Consider the following 18,726-nt stretch of genomic DNA (forward strand, 5'->3'; position numbering starts at 1 on the left):
ACTTGATTTAAAGTTTTTATAATTAATACTGGTTTTTAAAAAACATAGTTTCGCCAGAAATCCCAAATTTTCAAAATTTTAATTTAAACCTGCAATCGGGAATTTATTATTAGACAGTGTGGTCAGATCGAGAGATTTACCGGGTTATCAGTCAGTGCAGACCACAAACGTTGTCAATTTGACATAATTTTTTTTATTATGTTAGTGTCCTGATTCCTGTGCCATCGATTATCGAGTTGTTGAAAATATAAATTGTTAAAAATTGAAAACGTTTCTTAATACTTTCTCACAACCGTGAATCGGCTCTAAAAAATTCTCGTGTTTACGAAGCATTAGCTGATAATAATATTTTAAGTTGTAGCCTGGTCACGATCTTGTTTGGTTACCATATGTTAAGTAAGTTGTATTAACCACCAACTCTATTTTTTGAGTATTACTTTGTTTTTGTGTTTGAGATTTACAATTTAGATAACTACATATTTTTGTAACTATATTTGTTTATTAATCTAAAATTTTTAGTTGACTGGTGTTCGTTATCTCCGTGAACTATGCAAATCAAAGATCCAGAACGTTTCAAAACCTGGCTGACGACTTTGCTTGGACCTATATGTGAAGCAGAACCAGCAGCATTAGCCAAATACATATTCGCTCTGCTAAAACGCGACCGCCCTAAGGATGAATTACAAAAATTCCTTCTTTCACAGTTGGAAGAATTTCTAGGTGATGAAACAGAGAATTTTACAACACTGCTTGTTGAAACTTTGCAAAATGAATCCTACTTAAATGATCCAATTGAAATCAAAACTGAACCGGCAGTTACCTCATCTGGAGAAAAATCTGATGTTGGAGAAAAAACAGATGAAAAAGTAAAAGAAGAAGAGAGAGTGAGGTCCAGGTCTCGTTCACTTGTACGTTCAAGATCACCAAGGAGCAAAGATATTAAGTATATTAGACCTAAACGATATCGACGTGATGATCATTCCAGTGAAGAAGACGAAGAGAGAGAATCATATCGTAAATATCGTTATCACGGACGATCATGGTCACCCAGGCGTTCAAAGTCCCCAAAATTTAAACGTAGGTTTAGGTCGCCAAAAAACCGATCAAGATCTCGATCTGAATCCCTTGATCGGTTGAAAAAACCCAAAGAAGATATTTTTGCAGAATTCAAAAAATCTGAAGTAGCTGAAAAAAAAACCTTAGGTAGATGTGTTGATTTTGACGAAAAAGGATATTGTATGAAAGGGGACTTGTGTGTTTATGACCATGGCAAAGATCCTGTAGTATTAGCCAATGGTGTATTAAGTTTTCAAAATGCTGGAACGTCTTTCAATAACCCAATAAATCCTTCTTTCCCTGTAGTTCCAATGGTTCCAAATGTTGTACAAGTACCGCCATATCCAGCAACACAAAATCAACGTATGTACTATCCATCAACTGAAGGATCATATTGGGTTCGAGGTAGTGGTGGTGAACAAAAGTTCTCTAAACAAAAACGAGAATTAGTCAGTGTGCCTACGGCTGAAAATCCAAATCGTTTTAAAAGAAAAAATAATTTTAAAAAAGAAGAAAACATAGTTAATAACAACAAAAAACCAAAATTCGACTACAGGCGTCTTGGTCCCAAAGTGTCATCTAATGAAGTACAATTGAAAAATGTTCCAGAAAATCTAAATAATATTACTAGTTTAAATAATAGTTTTATGAAGTTTGGAAAAATTACCAACATACAAACAAGCAGTGAAAATAAAGAAGCTACTATTACATTTTCTACAGTTCAAGAAGCCCAGAAAGCTTATCAAAACTTGGAGACCGTTTTTGGTACTCTTCCAATTACAGCTAATTGGTTTGCTGATAACACAGAAATAAAGCCAGATGAAGTAAAAAATACCACTCCTCAAAAGGCAAAAACCCTATCATTAGACAACAGAGTTATTGGGCCTACGAGATTGAACTTAAATAATGAAACTGAAGCTCAGGTCATAAAAACGTCATTGATTAAGAAGCAAGAAGAGGCGAAAAAATTGGCTCAAGATTTTTCCGCTACTATAACGAAACGTAAACAAGAACTATTAGATAAACAGTTGGAACAGCTCAATAAACTTATAGAAACTGCCCCTAGTGTTAAGGGAGAACAAAAACAGATGCTTATGGCGACTATTATTCAATTAAAAACTAACATAGAAAATATCCAAGCGGATTTGGCTTCTACAGTAAGAAAGTCTACAGAACCTATTAAAAAAGATCTTAATTCCATCCAAAAGTTATCTCCAAAAATACCATCAAAAGAAGACAAGTTATTAGAAGCTAAACAGGAAGCTTTGAAAAATCTACTGCTAACCGACCTTGATTTATTTATTAAACAGCAGCAAGGTAATAGCGATGAAAAAGAGATTCTGGATTTGAAGAAAAATGTCATTGCTTTAAAAAATAAACTAAAAGCTTTAGGGATTACACCTACATCAGGAAGTGCCAAAACTGCTCATCAAATGAAAGAGAAATTATCAATTGCTAACAAATTATTAGAAGCCAAAAACAAAGTACGAGAGACTAAATCGGCTACCAGTATATCAGTAGATCACCGACCGACTCAACTTCTAGTGTCTGGATTCGAAGCTGATGATGAGGATCAGGTTGTAAATCATTTCTTACAATTTGGTAACATCGTTGAGTATATATCAGACACAATCATTCCGGCCCTGGTTATCAAATATGAAACTAGAAAAGATGCTGAAACTGCACAAATCAAAGGAAAAGTATTCCAAGACAGACGTTTGTCAGTGACTTGGTATAACTCACAGCATGATTTTGTTGACACTTCTAATATTAAAGCTGGACCATGCATGGGTGCGCGAGCAAGTGATGATTCTTCTGTTAAACATCTTGAAGACAAATATTAAGAAGTAAATTTTCTTTAGTTTTGTTAACAATTATTTTTTATGTTTGATAATTTACTAGTGGGTATATATTATAATAATTATTCACTAAATTAACTCAAATTGTGAAAACTTGCGCATTTATGTATTATAACTACATATTTTTCTAGGTTGCAAATAATAGTTGATCTTTACAAAATATTATTATTATTGTATTTTTTGAAAACATGATGTACTTATATATTTTAAAATGTTAATATTGTTTTTCTCTAATATATATTTTAATATAAATATATCACAAAACAATCACTTGGTTAATTAAGAAACTCTAATTTATTTCCCTAAAATACAATTTTCATTTTTGATTCGTTCTTGATTAATTGTTAAAATTATAATTAGAACTATAATTTATAATACCTTAGTGTTTGTATTTAAAAGATTATCTTTAACACTTAATACATTTGCATGACTTGTTATGATAAATTATGAGACTGAAATTGATTTCTGTATTTTTACTTTATTGCATCATTTTGGATAGTTTAATTTTGAGTATTCACATTAGTGTTGAATAAAAATCAATTTATTAAGTACACAGATTATGTTTTACACGTTTTCTATTTCCTAATAATGAATGAAATCCTAATAAAATGTTCATATTTTTGAATTGGCCTATTTTATTGATTTTTTTATATTTTTTCAAAGGTAAATTGTTAATAAGAGTGAAAATTTCTTTCAAAATAAAAAATGTTCACATATTCAGCGACCTAAAAATAGTTAATGAACAATATTGTTAATAATATAAGAGTGTAAATAGATCTTCAATGTTGTACATACAATTTTTTGACCTAGTTATTGTATTGAATATTGATAAATTTTATATTTTTCAATTGTATATTTTAGTAATAAATTGTATGGTTTATTTGAAATGGTTGTAGTTTTTAATTACATATATATTCAAATTCTTATGCGTATTACCTAGTCAATGATGGGAATCGTTATTATTTCTGAAGAAATGTGAAAGAGTTCTTGAGTAACAACAATTCTTAAATACGACGATCAGAGATAGATGGCAAAATGTGTTAATAACTTGGTACACCTAAGATAACCTACCCATTCTAAGAAAAACAACATGTTATTTCATTAAAAATTAACAAATAGTATTATTTTATAGTAATTTATTTTTACAACAGTATAATATAATATACAAGTTAAAGTATAGGTACACATTAGGTTCTTCAAGTTATCTTAATAATTATGTTTGTATAGTCTACGTTTTATCATAGTAATAAAAGTACTTTGTGTCGTTAAACATTTCTACAGTAATCACTATTAACAATCTGTCTGGTTTTGCTTATATTTTTTTAGTAGTACAATACTTTTTAAAAATTAAACCATATAATACATTTTTATTCATTATAACAATTTCTTAACATTAACTTCATTGGCCTAGTAAATTGTTTGGCTATAAAATGAAGCCAGATACATTTTATTATACTTTATGTTCTAATATGTCATAATAAATATAAATCCATGTAAAATTACTTAATTTTTAGTTTTGAACAAAAATACTGTGTATTCTCTGTATATTATTTTGTCGGACTAGATTTTTCAAAATAGTTCTAATGTTTTCATTTTATAATAACCAACGTAAAAGCTAAAATTGTAATGTTTACTTTTTTAAATCTTTGATCTTACACTTTACGTATAATGCATATACTAATATATTTATTTATATATATATATATATATATATATATTATTATTATGCTACAATTAATTATTAAGTTAACACTGATAGTTTAGTAAAATGTATATATAAATAAAGGTCCCATTTTTATGTTTCGTACACTTTTTAATGGCATTATGTATTAAAAAATATAAATGACTAGAGCCAACTGATCAGGTTATAACTAAAAAGAATACAAATCAATTTGTTACATAAAATTTTAAAGTTCTTTGAAATAAAGAAAATTGAGGAATATAATTTTGACACATGTATAGCAACCCTATACGGTCACTGAAATAATAATTTGTAGTACTATTGAGATTCAATGAGATTCAACTATTATATATTACTTGAAAAAAAACTATAGCCAATCTATATATTTATAACCTATATAGAATCAATCTTTTTTTACATTTGATCTAAGTGTGCATACTTCTAAGACATATATAGTTTGTATAATTATAATTTATATACCAGTGTAGTTTTTAACAATATTATTAAATGCAAAATATGTAATGTTTGTTAAACACAATTCAGTCAGATTGCATGACAGTATAATAGTTTATTATATTAACTTGAGTTTAAACAAAACTCAATACTGAGAAAAACAGGAAGTCCAAATAATTTAGGCAATACAAACAAAAATAAAAATAAAATATAAATGATTAAAACTATTAAATGGGACAGAAATAATTATAATTATACATTTTTATAATAAATGGGATCATATTTTTATGAAATATAATTATATTATAATATACATGAATATCCTTAATACTATTATTTTACTAAAAATTAAAATCACAGAAACTTAATAAGTTATGAACAAAAAATGTTTTTTTTGTATTTCTTAGTTTCAGACGAAAAAAAATTGAAAAACCAATAGTTTTCAAAAATAAATAAATAATAATTCAACTCAATAAATCATGATTACTGCAAAAATACTACGATGACATATTTGATCGAATGTTGGTCAAATAAAAGACACTATGATATATTCACTAAGTGTCCTGTAAGTTCAATTATAAACATCTTATTGTACCTATACAAATACTTTGACTAGGCTGTCAGCTCCGGCACTTGCAATATATGCTTCGGATGGATGAAATGCAACATCCAATATCGATTCGTCCAGCTTTTTTCGATGTGCAGTGATCTCCTGAACACAAGTCTTACTCTCTAAATTCCATATTCTAATAGACGAGTCGTGACCTATGAAACATACATAATATCAATGTCAGTGTAAATCTTAAAAATTCAATACACAAATTATTTGTACGTGTGACTTACTTCCTGACAGCAGATATAATCCGTTGGGATCTACGGCCAGACTGGTAACAGCATCTAAATGGGCAACCATGGAATGAACCATTTTTCCAGTATTGTTATCGAAGAACCGAATATGATGGTCGTCGTGTGCTGTGATGGTTAAAGGCAGTGTTGGGTGACATTTTACCCGATGAATCAGCTGTGTCGCCATTTCAGACGGGTCCTGATAAATAATTAAATACATTTTTATTTTTAAACTTAATTTGTTAATTTTAACATTTACCTTTGAGCATTCTAATCGAGTAATAGGACTTTTTGTTTCAATATCATAAATAATACAATGTGACGAAGTATAAGAAGCCACAAACTGGCCTTCTACATCTCTGACGTAGTCAACTGAAGTAGGAATTTCATCTAGATTTAATAAATAATATTAAATAATTAACATATGTCTATTTAACATAGAATATCTTGTTTTTAAATAATATTTAAACAAGACAGAATATAATTGATTTAGAATAAAGCTTTAACTACAGTTTCTTAAAATATCATACTTTGATCAGAAACATAAGAAGATAAACATGGTGTTTTAAGATTAGTTGGTGACCAAAGTTTTACAGTGCCATCAGCCGAACAAGACAATAATTCTGAACGTTTATGGTGCACCGATATTCCCCATACAGCATCTTCATGACCTTCCATATTGTTAACAAGAATATTTTTGTCTGAAAAAAAAATATAATGATAAATTTATTTACAATAATGATTAATAAAAAAAAATATAATGATAAATTTATTTACAATAATGATTAATGGTCAATGATTATAATGATTAAAATAGTAACTGTAAAACTAACCGTATGAATCATAGGGATCGATATTAGCTGCAGGCATAGACCATACTTTTATCACATTATCCAATCCCCCACTATAACAATATTCTCCATTTTTACTAATAGCTAAGCAAAACACGGGTCCTGTATGGCTTCTAAACGTATATAATGGCTCTACATCTAAAGATGCAGATCTAAAAAACACATATGTCATAAGTTAATATGTAATTTTATTTAATATAAATTATTTATAAGTTTTATAGAAAACTCTTAATAATTACTTTTTTGGAGCAATAGTTTTTTGCAAATTCCAAAGTTTCATGGTGTGGTCTTCACTGGCAGTTATCAAAATGGATTCGGTGGGATGGAATGCCAAAGCACGTACACCATCAAAATGACTACGTAAGGTAAACTTGGCGTTCCAAGTCTTGCGTGATGCAGTTTTCATATCTGCAACCTATTGGAATTAATAATTCTAATTATTTGGTGTCTTTGGTGATCATATTTCTATACAATATCAAGATTGCCAATTTTATCTAGTAAAACTGAATCCTATTGTTTTATTTATAAAGTTAAATATTAAATTAAAATTTGTGTAATTTGCAATAAATAGGTCTATAATTTGTGATATTGATTAGACATTTATTTTCAATATCACAATCAAATATTGGAGCAATTTCAAGAATACAGATAAACAACACAAAAAAAAGAAGACGCTCTACTAATTATTACATTTTAACCACAAACTAAGCAAGGGCAAATAAATTAAAAAATCATATTTAGGTGGTTAGGCTTGTATCGTTTAAGATGTAATGCCAAGCTATGGGTGAAATAAAAATGCATGACACTTACATCTATATTGCTTTCTGATTCATTGTTAACAGTAAGTTGGGCTAATTCTCCTAAACCTAAAGCTAAATCCATATTGCCATCTACCATTTCAGTTGGTTCATTTTTTATCCAATTTACATCTCTTGAACTCTTATTATATATTCTATCATCTTTATCTGCAATTTCTAAAATTACAAAATTAATAAACAGTCCAAAAAGTTTTTATTAAAATAATATATGTTAATAAAGTTGACAACGTACTCCAATCATTTTGTTCATTTTCTTTGTTGCTCATATCTTCTGTTAATAACTGGAGTTCATTTACTACTTCTTCAGCCTCTGCATCAACATCGTCGGGACCAAACTAAAAATATTAAAATTATAATGTAGCTTGCACAATTAAGAAGAGTACTACTTACTTTACAAATGGATGTCATATCAATCACATCATCTGTCATTCCCATTTCATCATCATCGTCATCATCGTCGTCATCATCATCAACTCCATCATCTTCCATATCTACATCACCGGACTCGCTTGAACCACGCATTGTAGATAAAAATTCAAAATTGGCCATAACAGCTGACTCAGCGTCTAATAATTTTTTTTGATTTTGCTGTTGTTGCTGCTATAAATAATACATGGAAATACAACAAAATTAAATTTGCTTATAAACCAAAATGTTAAACTGGATCCATAGTAAAGGCTGATGCTAACGTTCGAAGCAAATGCAATCAAACATTTGTAGTTATCACTAAATGAACGAATGTTAACAAAGGCCTGCAAGCGGTTCATTTGGCCACATTTGGTATATAGTGTGCTTCATAAAACCTACCCGTTTAGTTGGTGAACACTGTCCTTGATTGTCACTAAAACGTTTGTTGTAGTTATTGCCATTAACCTGATTGTTGTCACTTTGACCTTGCTCACCACTATTAGAATTGTTATTATTGTTATTTAAACCCAACAAGCCACGCACACGGGATGACCGGACATCTATTATGGTGTCCGTATAACCTATCTCATGCAGGTACCTAAAAATCAATATGGCATTATAAAAGTAAAATAATGACAATTATGAACACATTTTAACATTAAAACTTACTCTCTAAGTAGTTGTCTTCCTTGTTTCCAACTGACATTTGTGACAGATGATAATGGAGCTTCTGTATCTGCACTGACTTCAGGTGCTGAAGGATATTCTTCTAGTGCACCTCCAGGTGATGCTGAAGTATGCTGCATTTCTGTGTAAGACATATCCGTTCCATATTTCAATTTATGGTACTTTGCTCTGGAAATATTAAATTAAAAAATAATTCCAAGACTTCTCTTAAAAATTTTAATAAATATTCCTTAAAATTTATATTACCTTTCATTTCGAAGTGCATATTCCAACATCTGAATTCGGCGAATCAAATCATTTTTCAAATTGTCTTGACCCTTTCTCTCGCCTTGAAGAAATGCTATTCTTGCCTACAAATAGTAGATTATTATTATTTATAAAAACAAATTATCAACAATAAACTTATAAAAGATTATAAAAGTACATAAGTCCCCGATGATTAACATTTGATTATTCTTTAAACTAAATAATCAAATTACTAATATTAAATTGTTAAAGTAACAAATAAAGTTACTATAATTTTGACTTGTTTGATTATTTACTTGATGAAAATAAAAATGTATTTAACATGAGTTTTTAAAAAAAAATTAAATATATTAATCATCTGTCATCAATAAAATAATTCTTTATTCAGAAAAAAATGAATTTAATAAAATACATTTTTTTTTTTAAACTAATAACAAACCTGCAATTCAGCCCTGTCAATTTCCCAATGTGACCTCTCCAGCTCGAAGTTAGACCATTCGTGTTGTATGTAGTGCAGAACACCAGGCATGGTATATTTCACTTTGCTGCTAGGACCACCTAGTCCATCACTACCATTATCGCCTTTCTGGCCAAATCCTCCACCAGATTGTTGCATTTGTTGCTGTTGATGCAGTTGCTGTTGTCCGCCTTGCTTGCTGCCGTTGTAAGACCCGTCATCCATCATCATCATATTAATTGACGGCAAAACGTTATACGGTGCGGTCGGGCCCCTCATGGAAACGCCATTTCATTGTTAGTATATTTTTTTTACAGACAAGCTCCACACAGATAAAACTATAATCACTGATAAAACGATCTCGGCGGCAAGTTCTTGTAAGTACAAGAGAAAACCACGAACGACCAACAATTAGAATATCCTAAAGTTATCAAATGAAATTCCAAAACGAGTTTGGGAAACGCACCAAAAAATGAACAAAACCGAACGAAAACGATCACAAATTTATTCTATCACTGGTCCATCGCTTGACGTAATTCTTCTCTCTCTCTTTGGGAATGAATGTCAATTACTTACATATATATATTTATTTATATATATATGTACGTAATCTAATTTAATGCTATGATATTGTTATTATAGTATCCACTTTGCCTTAGAGATGACGATTGCGCGCGTCCTCCGGCGCCGCTGCGTTTTCGAATGACGGCCACTGTATAAAGATGGCTAAACCAACGTTACGAATAGTTTTCACTTGTATAAAAATTCACCAAGAATGTTTTCACAAAAAATTAGGTTTAAGCGAACAATTAAAATTAAAAATTAATAAAACCTTGGACAGTAGACTAAACGATATACGTATCAATGTGCTGTAAGAGTATATAGGTATATTAAACCGTATAAGAAAAAAACGTAGTTGCCATTTGTCACGAAATCCGCCGTCGCCGTGAACACAGGCCACAGCTCATCCGACAAACATTGCTGCTGGCAGCCAATGCTGCCAACCGAGGGTGTTTCGGATGCATTGGTTCTCAAATGATAATAACACTGGTGATTACCACCGTCTAGGTAGGTACGGCCTACGGGGTCGGGTACCATTTTAATGTAAAAAACATTAAATCAATTTTTCCTTGCCTGGCCGCTCTTACTTTTTCTCGGCCGCCGACTTTTTAACATGCCAAGCATATGCTTACTATATCTGGTTCATATTATACATTTTGACTCTTAGAGTTTGTCTCTAAAAAAAAAAACTGCTCGGAAAACGCTATAAATTTTACGATTTATATACCATCGTCAAATAAATACTTAGTTAAATAGTTTTTTAAAATTTATTTTACAGAATTAATTCCATTTGCAATATAAAATAGCTAAGTAGCAATTACAGCGGTCGACAATATTACAACTTCTTAATACAAGTACCTATACTTACTCAGCTATTGGGATTACCCTATTCAACAACTACAGTTTAAGTTCATTTGTTCATCAGAATTCATTAAGTTACAAAGGAAAGGGGGTATTCCCCCTATCTCCTATCCTATCTCCCATCCCTTATCTCCTACCCCCTGTAACGCTTTTGTAAAGAACGCTTTTTTGGTAACACTTTTTTCGGTTATGTGCCAGATCTAAGACATGAAAATGTCAAAACTATAAGCGTATTTAGGGGGAAGAGCTTGGGAGTAACCCCCAATATTTTAGACTATCTGAATTTTAAAAATATTTTACATAAACAATTGTTACGAAATTAAAAATTAGTATTTATTGTCAGATAAAAATAATTTGTATTGTTTATGTTTTATGGTGTGCCTCCAACTTTAGTAAATGTATTTTTTATACACAATAATGAGTTAAAATTTTAATATTAATTATTATGTCGTTCAGGTTAAAGTGTGCTTATTTTATTGAACTATTCATTGTAAATAGTAACACAGATAAGGTTTATCTAATCTGTGAACATGACTTTATATTTTCTGGGCATCCTGTGGAAGATCATTTTTAACAATGGGGCGAAATAATACTTACCTATATACGTTACTATGCTCTATGAATCAAAATCACAGGCCCTTTTAAATAGGTGTAGTAGAAAGGGATGTATCTAGTAATGTGAACCCAAACGATATTATAGAGATATACTCTAAAGAAAAAATAAATTTACTATTATAATTAAAAAAAAATTTCTGTAATATTAAATATTACAAAAAATAAAAGCAATTTAATTTAAATATAAATATTAAATTTTATATTATGAATTATGATATACTTGTATACCGTAATTATCATCGATAACATAAATTGCTGGTGATATAGAGGAGGACAAATCCCCTAAAACTTCACATTCAAAAATTCCCCCCAACAAATTTAATCACCCTACGCCTTAGGTGAAACAATGATATTGTGTATGGAAATTCAAAAAGGCTTTGGTACGCTATTTAAATATCTATAAATCAGCCATTTCAAAAACTTGATTAAATTTGCGTTTATGCTAACAAGTAATAAATAATAATACTGTAATATATACTTGACAGATCACAAACAAAGGACTTAAAAAACCAGCCTATCAGGGCTGAAACAATCGAAGGTTTAAACGAATTACTAACATCTGTGATCTAAATTCCGAGTGTTCAATTTGTTTTAAAAACCGTTATTTTTTCGATGTGAACATATAAATCGTAAAAATATTAAACGTCAATAAAAACCACTATAATATAGTACGTGAAGGTTCCTTAATTTTTTATGTATGATTATGTAGCGGAACCAGTTATAGGTTATTGATTTTTTTTAGTATTTCTCCAAACAACTGTCGAGATGATTTTAATATAGGTGACTGATTTGTACAAACAAAATATTTTGTTTATTCTTTACCATACGAATAAATAAATAATGTGTTCAAGGAGAATCTACACGCAGTCAATTCATCGCGGTATAATTTGGCCGCATGCAAATTTATGACAAACACAATTGGTATTTAACATTTACTATTATTTATAATAATGTGTATATTTCTATACACGTACTGTGTATAATCATTAGAATCAAGTGAACTTTTTTATTGTTAAAAATAAAGTACCCTAAACAATACAGAAAAAATTGCACAAAAAAATAAGTGTTCAAATTTAAAAATTAAACGGTTAACGGTGTATTGGTTTCTAAACGTTTCCTATAGTTACTCTACAATTTTTCGATTAAGTCAAGACGTATAATTTATGTACTACGAAATAGGACGGCTTAATAGTTATTGATATCAATATATCATCATGGGTGTGTGCCGTGTCTCCTTAAATGAATAATTGGCTAGCTGTCGCCTGTCTGTTATAATATGCTACTACTGTCAAAAAAAAAAAAAAAACCATGCTATTGCGTCTGTGGATATTATTCATTTTGAACAATCATAAAAACTCCGAAGTCCGTAAATTTATTTACATTATTTATGATAAAAATAAATAGGTATCTGGTATTGTATCTATTTCTTCATATTATTGACGTTTATAATAATTAAAACTGATGTAAAAATAAAAATGTGCTGTTTGTAAAGTTATGTCAACATATTATATAAATGTAAATATGTCGAGTAAAGCTCATATCGATGGTGATACGGCAAAAGGGTCTAAGCGACATATTTCATAGTTTTCAGGATGGCCACTATTTTTTTTTTTAAGTTCCCAATAACTTTTTTTTAGTAAGAATTAGGAATTTTTCAATCATATAATATAAATATAATATATATGATTTATAATATATTTTTCTAACCAATAGTACAAGCCGCGTCGCTGAGACCCGAAGTGTCGCTTAGACCCTTTTGCCGTGTCACCATCGATATTATGATTTATTAAATTTTTAAAAATTTCTTAATTTAAAAAAATAAATTTTAACCTCAGTTATAAACACAGCTGTAAGTGTTACAGACAACAGTCAATATGATTCTGTAATTTGGGGCTATAGTCTGCACTCTATACATTCACTATAGATGTTATTATTGTTAAAACTTAATTTGATAAATGTGACAAATTGTTTTTGCAACAAATTTATTCAGGACTCGATAGTCACGGCATATTTGCGGTTTATTTATAAATATAATATAATATCTATGGGTGCATTACAACTTGCACAATTTTAAAAGTTTAGTAACCATTAACAGCAAACATTAATTTGTTTTGCTTTATTGTATTATTTAATACTTGGCAGCACTGCCTTGTTACATTCGGAGATTGTTTAAAATGAAATGAAAACTATGATAAGGTGATTTATCATTTTAATTTATCTCTTTATTATTAAAAAATATTGTATTTTATAATTTGTACAAATGTACAATTGTACGATTCAAATGATTATTTGTTAGAAAATAAAAATCGAATAATCAACTACGCTCATATAAGACTACTTTTTGTTTATTTATTATCTGTGATTTTAAATATTATAATAGTGAAGTAAGTGAACGTCTTCAAAAATATATTCTAATTTATGTTTGAACTCGATACAATTTTAGTTTCCTATATCTCTTCGTATATTTTTTTTCAAATCTTATTTACATATACTAACTAACATTGTCTAATTCATTATTTTATATCAGAAAAATCTGGTCATTGTAATATGTAGTATCTTGATTTTATTGGCAACATCGTCCGAAAAATATACTTGAACTGGTTCACTGGTCTAATTATTGAATCTCGAAAAACTGATTCATTGTGTTCAAAAGATTAACCGTTATGTGTTTGCATATTTAACATTTAAGTACAAAATCGTGGGAAAATGGGGTATACAATGACGCTTAGCTTGCCCTTGAGGCTTAAATTTAATTGATAATAATATTTGACTATAAATTAGATCCGAGCTTGAAAATGCTTTGAAACTTGAAACAATAAAATAAAATTACTTTAGTTATACATAACTAAGCATTATCATTATCTTACAGGACTGTCATTATGGAAAACAACCAAGAAGCTACAGTTACTAGACCAGAAGGTATACTTTTTATTATTTAATAATATTAACTTAACTAATCTTATTAATATTAAAATGTTTACATTTTAATTGAAATTAAAACTAACCTATTGTTTTTAGTTTCGATGGGTAGCTGAGAAGGTATTGTTTTTAAAATTATGTGTTTTTATTTTTTTGTGTCTGAGCCTACAATATCTTTTAAACTACTGTACTTATTGTTCTATGTGGTTAGTCTATAAATCAATAATTGTGTCTGAAAGATACTTTATTGGGGCAAACATTTCAAAAGTTCATTACACTTTAAAATCAAGAAAACTAAATATTAACACTACTTAATCTTAAAATTACAGCACACTAATTTTTTTTTAAAAACAGTCCAACTAATTCCAAATTTGTCTGAAATACCTTTAAGCATGATTGTTAGATAATACTGTGTAGGAAAATTTTTCCAGACTTGGGAAAAAGATGTATTTTAACATATTAATTTCTCATAATAAGTTATAGCATCTTCCATGACTGGAGCAAATGCGTAAAGATAGAAAATGTTCGTAATCTAGCATTCAAGCCTATTTATTTATTCCTAGTACTACCAATTTACAGTAAGAGCCCAGGAAAATATCATAAACTCTTTTCTTTATTTCACTTTTTTTAGTGTAGTTTTAGGGCTTATTGTCTGAAAATTAGACTGAATGTAGATGCTACATTATATACAATTTTTTCAGTAAATAAATTTGTTTATTAAAGAGATTGAAAGTGGTCTGTTTTTTAACGTTGTAGACCAAAAAGCCTGACAAAATTTTCAACTACTTAGGATGATTCAATTTCAATTCTGTAAAGATATACGAGTTCTTTGGCTACTTTACTAGTTTACGTAGGAAATTTATTTTTTATTTTTTTATGTAAAAAAAATTAGGTTTTAATATTAAACAAATTGCAAATTTAATTTATTGGAAAAGTTTGTAGTTTAATTTTTTTAATTTCAAGAAACATAATTTTTTTAAATAAAAATCGGTTTTTACATAACCTAATAAAGTAGTCAAAGAATTTGAATCTTTTCACATAAATGAAATCGGACCTTTCTAAGTAGGCGTAATTTTGTCAGACTCTTAAGTCTAAAATATCACCAAAATGGAGTTTAACTAATTAAAAAAAATTGAAAAAGTTAAAAATAATGGTACTTTGAAGCTACAAATTAATCTCTAAATAAATTGACATGGTTGACATTTATTAAAACCCCTTTTTTCTTATATTTTGTTCATATAAAATTCTTTAAGGGTTTAATCCCCATAAGATGGTTTCTTGACAAAATGTTATCCGAGATAGGTCAGTCCATCGCCGGAAAAGAAAGGTCGCATCTCTTTTTTATCGGACAATTTCTTAGCCGGCAAACAGAGCAGCTGTGTCTGAGTATCAAACTTTAGTCAGTAAGCACAAAACATGATGAAAATGTTATAATCAGACTTAGGCGTTTTTATTATTATTTAGAAGTGATAAATAAAAAAAAAAATTTGAGGTAATCATTTATTATTCAATTTAATTATGACCAAAATTATTTGTCATGTATAATATAAATTAATTATTTATTATTTATCAGTTTATTTATTATTACAAATATGTTTTTATGGGTTATTTTTTTAAATAACTTAAATTTTTTATCACTATCAAAACGTTATAATAGATTTTGTGTAAATATAAAGCTAGGCATTATCTATTGTTTATTGAGTTTTAAATACTTTTATTTGAAAATAAAAAATGATTTATTTTTTGTTAATCAAAAAGTTATTTATTATTTATTTTAATTTCTGCAAAACTCTGGCCATAATAAATTGGTTGTAATAATCTGATAAAAACATTGAATGTAATACATGTGGTCGAAAGAATACGTAGCCTATCCAAAAAGTTCACAAACTGATGCCATAATTTTTTTATTTTAGATAAATCATGGTAAATTAATAATTGCATTCCCTTCAAAATACTCTCCATTGGTTGTAAAGCATTTGTCCTATGTCCGTTTCCATTTCTTAAAACATCTTTAGAAGTCCTGAGAAGTTAAGCTCTTGAAAATGTTGGTGATCAGTTTCACCAAGTACTATTATGTTTTATTGTATGAGCTAATGTATAGAAATTGTGTAGCTAAATAATAAATTCTTTACAATATTTGATAATACAAAATACTGTGTTACTTGTTTCTATAATGATATAGTTCTTTAACATTTTATTTACAATTTTTTTTTTATTTTTAGGCTTAGAGCAGGACGAATTAATTATTCAGCAACATCGTGAAATTGAAAAAGAGGTAAGACTAATGTACTAATGTAATGACTAGTAGTTAATAAAGATTAAATTGTTATTTATTACACAATTGTTGTTTTAGATCTCCGATTCTATATTGTTAATTGGCCAAAAAGAAGAATTAACAGCTTTAGAAAGCGAATATGTGAATGATGCTGTTTATTTAACTAAAGTTCAAGATTTAAATAAAAAGTATACCTGTATGCGACGTGCAAGACCAGATGGAAACTGTTTCTTTAGATCTTTTGCTTTTGCGTACTTTGAGTATTTAATAGACCACAATGAAGAATATAAACATTTTAAAGAAAGAGCTCTAAAGAGCAAAGATGAACTTATTTCTTGTGGTTTTACACAATTCACACTTGAGGATTTCCATGACACTGTAAGATCTATCACTCAGTTATTATTAGTAACTATGTATATATTTTTCATGTCAGAAACAAAATTAGGTTTATGAAAAATTATTTTCAATTGCAACATTGATATGTTGCTGGGCTGGATATACTAATTTTTGTGTCGCCAAAATCGTGTAACCGATATAGCATCACCTGTTTGGCCAAGGGTGGTGTGAGAGGAAAATGTTTTGCATTTTTTTTCCCACCATTTTTTAAATTAATTTATCAAATAGAATGTAGTAAGAACATTGAACTATGAATATGTCGTTTCAATGCCCAATAACATATCCATGATTCAATGATTTTTCATGAAGTAGAGAAAATTAATATTTACTTAATTTTTTTGTTTTAGTTTATGGAAGTTGTTAACATGATAGGAGAAGGTCAACATGAAAAACTATATGATACATTTAATATGCAAGGCTATTCAGATTATGTAGTAGTGTATCTCAGATTAATTACATCCGGTCAATTGCAAAAGGACGCTGAATTTTATAAGCACTTCATCGAGGGAGACCGAACAGTTGTAGAATTTTGCCATCAGGTAATTGACATATTTGATGTATTTATTTATTGCTGTGTGTTGACCGAACACTTTGCGTTATTAGGAAGTGGAACCGATGTTCAAAGAAAGCGATCACATCCACATTATAGCTCTGAGCACTGCACTTAATGTCGGAGTTCGAGTTAGATATATGGATAGAGGCGAATCATCCGAAGCCATTGCCCATGATTTTCCAGAAGGCTCTCCAGTCTGTGTTCACCTACTTTACAGGCCAGGTCATTATGATATACTCTACAGTAGGCAATGATTTGCAACATGTTGAAAAATTGATGATGTTTAAATAAAGAGCAGTTTTCAATTTTTAAAATTGAAATATTCTGTTAGGACTGAAGGAAATGTTGTCTATATAATATACTAAAATAAATCACTTTAACATAGAATCTGTCGTTTCCCATTTGATATTAAATTTCTAATGAATGTTTATTTACAACTTAATAATTACAATTAATTAATGTTAATAAAAATTCAGGCTTATTTCTAGAGTTTTTCATTAAACGTTATAAATATTATATAAACAATTTCAAAATTAATATTTCTAGAAGTATTTTATTTTGTAATAATCAATCAAATAAAACAGTCTTGGTTTGAATATGTTTTTTTGTAGCAAACTAGCAACACTTATTATATAATTTAGATATTTCAATTTTCTCTATAGTTTTTAATTCTTTTCCACAATACTAATAATTTAGTACTTGTAGACCAGTGAGTAAAATCCTTATAAACTTGTAATTATGTAATACTCGTATAATGTGCAACGAGTTGATAACATAATATATTTGTAAATATATATCAAACATTGTGGAAATTTTATCATGTATTTATGTTTTGACAACAAACAAATTATATTGTAATAAAGTCCTATCTTCCTAGGTGTACAAATGTTAAATGTTAAATTTATTTAATCAAAATATATATATATATATATATATATATATTTAATGCTATGAATGACATTTTGAAATTGTATAGTAACTATACTATAGTTATTAATTAATATAGTTGCCTGAAATCCATATACATACAAACTGGAGAAAATTCCATAACAATTAACGAAAAAAATTATTTATTTAGACAAATCATAAAATTAAGATTTTATTTGTCATTTATTTGAAATATACGCAACTGAAAATATTAAAATTGGTATTTCAGATTACTATTTAAACTTAAATAGGTACAT

The 18,726-nt window shown here is 28.7% G+C and overlaps 3 protein-coding genes across 4 annotated transcripts; 2 read left to right on the forward strand and 1 right to left on the reverse strand.

Annotated features, from left to right (window-relative positions):
- The first annotated feature begins 198 nt into the window (after window positions 1-198).
- On the forward strand, window positions 199-3,157 carry LOC126835277 (RNA-binding protein 26). Its single transcript, XM_050567754.1, has 2 exons — window positions 199-396; window positions 520-3,157. The coding sequence occupies exon 2, from the start codon at window positions 549-551 to the stop codon at window positions 2,898-2,900; it is 2,352 nt and encodes a 783-aa protein (XP_050423711.1). The 5' UTR covers window positions 199-396; window positions 520-548; the 3' UTR covers window positions 2,901-3,157.
- A 1,987-nt stretch (window positions 3,158-5,144) lies between these two features.
- On the reverse strand, window positions 5,145-10,301 carry LOC126835816 (striatin-3). 2 transcript variants are annotated; one of them, XM_050568643.1, is made up of 13 exons: window positions 9,345-10,301; window positions 8,906-9,009; window positions 8,642-8,827; window positions 8,372-8,570; window positions 7,955-8,161; window positions 7,797-7,899; window positions 7,557-7,720; window positions 6,986-7,161; window positions 6,729-6,898; window positions 6,426-6,596; window positions 6,155-6,285; window positions 5,893-6,094; window positions 5,145-5,814 (listed from the first exon to the last, which is right to left on the reverse strand). In XM_050568643.1, the coding sequence occupies exons 1-13, from the start codon at window positions 9,639-9,641 to the stop codon at window positions 5,645-5,647; spliced, it is 2,280 nt and encodes a 759-aa protein (XP_050424600.1). In that variant the 5' UTR covers window positions 9,642-10,301; the 3' UTR covers window positions 5,145-5,644. The 2 variants fall into 2 exon arrangements, with proteins under 2 accessions (XP_050424600.1, XP_050424599.1); XM_050568642.1 differs by having other exon boundaries at window positions 7,955-8,164; window positions 9,345-10,300.
- Window positions 10,302-13,623: 3,322 nt separating this feature from the next.
- On the forward strand, window positions 13,624-18,425 carry LOC126835467 (ubiquitin thioesterase otubain-like). The gene is made up of 6 exons (XM_050568079.1): window positions 13,624-13,783; window positions 14,269-14,318; window positions 16,541-16,593; window positions 16,672-16,971; window positions 17,337-17,528; window positions 17,593-18,425. Exons 2-6 carry the CDS (start codon window positions 14,279-14,281, stop codon window positions 17,794-17,796), a joined length of 789 nt encoding a protein of 262 aa, XP_050424036.1. The 5' UTR covers window positions 13,624-13,783; window positions 14,269-14,278; the 3' UTR covers window positions 17,797-18,425.
- Window positions 18,426-18,726: the final 301 nt, after the last annotated feature.

The sequence above is a fragment of the Adelges cooleyi genome, unplaced genomic scaffold (genome assembly GCF_023614345.1).
Source record: "Adelges cooleyi isolate 19-005CV unplaced genomic scaffold, UGA_ACOO_1.1 ACOO_flye_CR_arks_rails_tigmint_CR_PRNA_23, whole genome shotgun sequence".
NCBI lineage: Eukaryota > Metazoa > Arthropoda > Insecta > Hemiptera > Adelgidae > Adelges > Adelges cooleyi.

Coding starts and splice junctions, on each gene's coding strand:
- LOC126835277 (XM_050567754.1), top strand. CDS start 549: ATGCAAATCAAAGATCCAGAACGTTTCAAAACCTGGCTGACGACTTTG.
- LOC126835467 (XM_050568079.1), top strand. CDS start 14,279: ATGGAAAACAACCAAGAAGCTACAGTTACTAGACCAGAAG. Junction 16,594..16,671: donor ATCGTGAAATTGAAAAAGAG/GTAAGACTAATG, acceptor TTGTTGTTTTAG/ATCTCCGATTCTATATTGTT. Junction 17,529..17,592: donor TTGTAGAATTTTGCCATCAG/GTAATTGACATA, acceptor TTGCGTTATTAG/GAAGTGGAACCGATGTTCAA.
- LOC126835816 (XM_050568642.1), bottom strand. CDS start 9,641: ATGAGGGGCCCGACCGCACCGTATAACGTTTTGCCGTCAATTAATATG. Junction 8,571..8,641: donor GGAAGACAACTACTTAGAGA/GTAAGTTTTAAT, acceptor ATTGATTTTTAG/GTACCTGCATGAGATAGGTT. Junction 5,815..5,892: donor ATTATATCTGCTGTCAGGAA/GTAAGTCACACG, acceptor TATGTTTCATAG/GTCACGACTCGTCTATTAGA.